The following is a 3354-nucleotide window of genomic DNA, read 5'->3' on the forward strand; positions in this document are numbered from 1 at the left end:
GGAAGTCAGCTGGTCACAGAGCTTTTTGTTGTTGTGCACCTTGGCAGTAGAACCACTTGCCAGTTGAGAGAAGATAGTCTGATTTTGTGGACTTGTTTTGGTCTTTGTTTTCTTCAAATACAAAGACCAAATCAAATACTAAGTTATTTACACATCTCAGAATGATTTAAATTGCTTTAAAATCCTTTTTGTGTTGTACAAATGGAATTCAATGTTGCTAATACAACCCAAAATCAGACAAATTGTGATGATGTGGAAAATGCAAATTTAAAAAACCAGCAGTGTTCCTTACATTAATTTTGAATTCTAGTTCATTGCAGACCGTATGAACCCAAAATATTTCAGGTTTTTTTTTTTGCATGCCTTAAATGCAGAAATAGATATATATTAACAAATTAAATTAATTGACCTCACAAAATATGAAATATCTTGGGTTCATACTGTCTGCAATGAAGTAGAAGCCAAAGTAAATGTAAGGATCACTGTATTTTATTTATTTATATTTATGCTTTTTTCCATTTTCCCTATTGTTTCAACTTTTCTGTTTTGGGGGTTGTATAAACATGTAGTTTTCTTTTTCTTTCTTCCCCCCTCCTGTCTGCATATATAGTAATGGTAAGTGCCACACTGGCAGAACCATTTATGAACATTAACACCCATATATGCAATTTATTCTTGCAAGACAGAAGGTATGTAGTGCATGAGTGAATGAGGTGTGTGTGTGACCCCCATCCACCCTTCCCGATCAGCTTACAACATCCTACTCAAAACCAACCAACAACTTCTATCAGGAAGGGCCGACCACCAAAACAACACAAAGACAGACAAGAACTAGAGACGAGTGGTGAAGACAATAACTGTGACGTGAGACACAGAGGAGACGGGGCCCCAACCATACGACATACCAGGACAAACAACCACACATGAACAAACAGTGACAGCAACAGTCTGTTGTCTAATTAGTGAGCATCCATACCCTAATCCAGAACATCGTAGTGTTAATCCCCTTAAGAGCACCCAAAAACCGAATTGTGGTGATGGCCACAAACACGCGACCATCCACACACAGAGACCCAGATCACAACTAAATATCCGATCACTACTGTGGCTGGTGTGTTGGGCCAAGACAAGAGAACAGAACCTTACCATACGACATGGACCACTCCGGCATGTCAGAAGCCATGCAGCCGGCAGCGAGCACCAACGGAAATGGGCCCAGGATGCAGGGCCCCGGGGGAACCAGGAGAAAAGGGGCAGCGGAAGGGCACAGGGGCCAGGAAATGCAGCCCCCAGAGCCACAGGGCAGCACAGCAAACCAACAGGGGAGCGGCCCGACGGAGGCACAGGGAGCGACCCCATAGCCAAGGGACGCACACAGGGTGCCGGCAAGGCCCACAAATAGGGGGAGCCCCAGAATCACACCACCAGGGCCATGGCCCCCGAAGGCGGGAGCGAGTGGTGGCAAGGATGGGGGAGCAAAGCAGCCACCACAACCGAATCCAAAGCACAAGGTAGGGACCACCGAGCCATACGAGGGCGGGGCCCGACCCCCAGACAAGAGGCTAGGTCCAACCCCGGGGCCAGGAAGAGCACAAGGCTCCCCAACGGCCAGCCTGCCCCAGTGCGCCAGCAGGGCCCCCCAAACACCAAACCCCATGATCAGGAGACCGCCCGAGAGAGAGCGGGGTCCATCCCGTGGAAACCACGGCCCCCATCCCCCAGCAGCCACCACCCCCCAGTGCCAACACCCGCGCCCCACTGCCACCGCCCACCGCCACAATGGGCCGCAGGACCCCGAGCCCCACAGGCCCAGAGCAGGGCCACAGGACCATGGCAGAACTGGCAAGGCAAACCCCCTACCCCAGAGCGTCAGACATCCACAGCCACCCGGGGCCAACCCCACATGCCACACTCACCCTACCTACCAACCCCACCATAGTTGTTACAATTAATCTCCCTTGCTGTGTACGACCCCCTAACTCTGCAAAGATAAAGTGTTGCATTAAAATGAGGGCAAGAGACGGCAGGTGGCAGACTGCCGTGGGTGGCTGTGGCACACCGCTGTGCCGCAGCCTGCCCTGCAAACCCACCACCGCCTAGTGACCCTGACTCTAAATTAGTGAAGGTGTTTACTAAATGTGTAGAAATAAAGTGTGTGCCTTAAAATTGCAAGGCAGGAGTGGCGGATGGAGATCACAGTGGAAGGTTGCACCGCACAGCTGCGCCACAGACTGCCCTGCAAACCCATCCCCAACACCCTACTGCAAATCTATGTGAACCCTACAAAGTGATATGTGAGGCCCAACCCCAAGCAGCAGGCAGAAGGAGAGGCGCAGCGCTTGGAGGAGGCCACATACACCGGCCCCACCGGGCCCCCAGCCCAATCCCAGATCCAGCAAAGGTGCCAGGGACACCACGGGATGGGGGGAGGCGGACAGCCCGAGGCCCAGGGAGGAGCAAACCAACTGAAAAGGAACGATGGCCGCCAAACTCCCCCCCCTCCACTACCACCACCACCACCGCCAATAGGACCAGAAGCCCCATGGTGCAGCACCCAGGCCCACATCGGTGGGCCAGCCGGCGGCCCAGCCCCCCCCCAGGCACAGAGGCGCACCCACGCCCCGCAAGGGAGGAGCCGAAGGGAGCGCGGGCCAGAATCCGACACAACCCCCCAACCCCCCAACCCCCGGAAGCTCGCGGTACCAACCGGCAGCACCGGGAAGCAAACCCCCCTGGATCCCCCAAGCCCCACCCCCACCCAAAATCCCCCAGCAAGTCCAGGACCCCACACCTGGACACCAGACCATCCCCACACAGCCAGGCCGCACAGCCCCGCCGCACCTGAGGGGCCAGCCACTCTAAAAGACACAATCTCTCTCATCCACCAATTCAACCATATTCAAGAGAAGAAGAAGAAGAAAAAAAACATAGTATCAGTCTCTGACAACAAGAGTACCCCAAAGAGCTGCAACGTGGATCAGTGGCACAAAAGTCAGTAGGTCAACAATAATAGGAACAAATCATAATCTAATATTAATTCAGTACAGGTGCAAGAGTGACATTCCCTAACAGGCAAAAAGAAACGAAAATAATTTTTTTTATATATATATATATTAGCCCTTCAAATTCAAATTTAATGAATTGATAAATAAGGACCATGTTTCATTAAATTTTGGTACTTGGTTTTTTGATGAAGCGATTATTTTTTCCATCAATATATATTCAACAAGGAGGTTTGACCAGTGGTTAATATTGATTGATTGTTTATTATTCCAATTCAGCAAAATTGTTTTTTTTTTGGCAATAGTCAGTACTACAAGTATAGTTTTAGATTGTTTAGTTGGCAGTTCAATA

General features: G+C 50.5%; 1 protein-coding gene across 1 annotated transcript; it reads left to right on the forward strand.

Moving 5' to 3' along the window:
- The first annotated feature begins 1432 nt into the window (after positions 1 to 1432).
- On the forward strand, positions 1433 to 2999 carry LOC117527981 (proline-rich protein HaeIII subfamily 1-like). Its single transcript, XM_034190501.1, has 3 exons — positions 1433 to 1511; positions 1664 to 1847; positions 2300 to 2999. Exons 1-3 carry the CDS (start codon positions 1433 to 1435, stop codon positions 2997 to 2999), a joined length of 963 nt encoding a protein of 320 aa, XP_034046392.1.
- Positions 3000 to 3354: the final 355 nt, after the last annotated feature.

The sequence above is a fragment of the Thalassophryne amazonica genome, chromosome 16 (genome assembly GCF_902500255.1).
Source record: "Thalassophryne amazonica chromosome 16, fThaAma1.1, whole genome shotgun sequence".
NCBI classification, from domain to species: Eukaryota; Metazoa; Chordata; class Actinopteri; order Batrachoidiformes; family Batrachoididae; genus Thalassophryne; species Thalassophryne amazonica.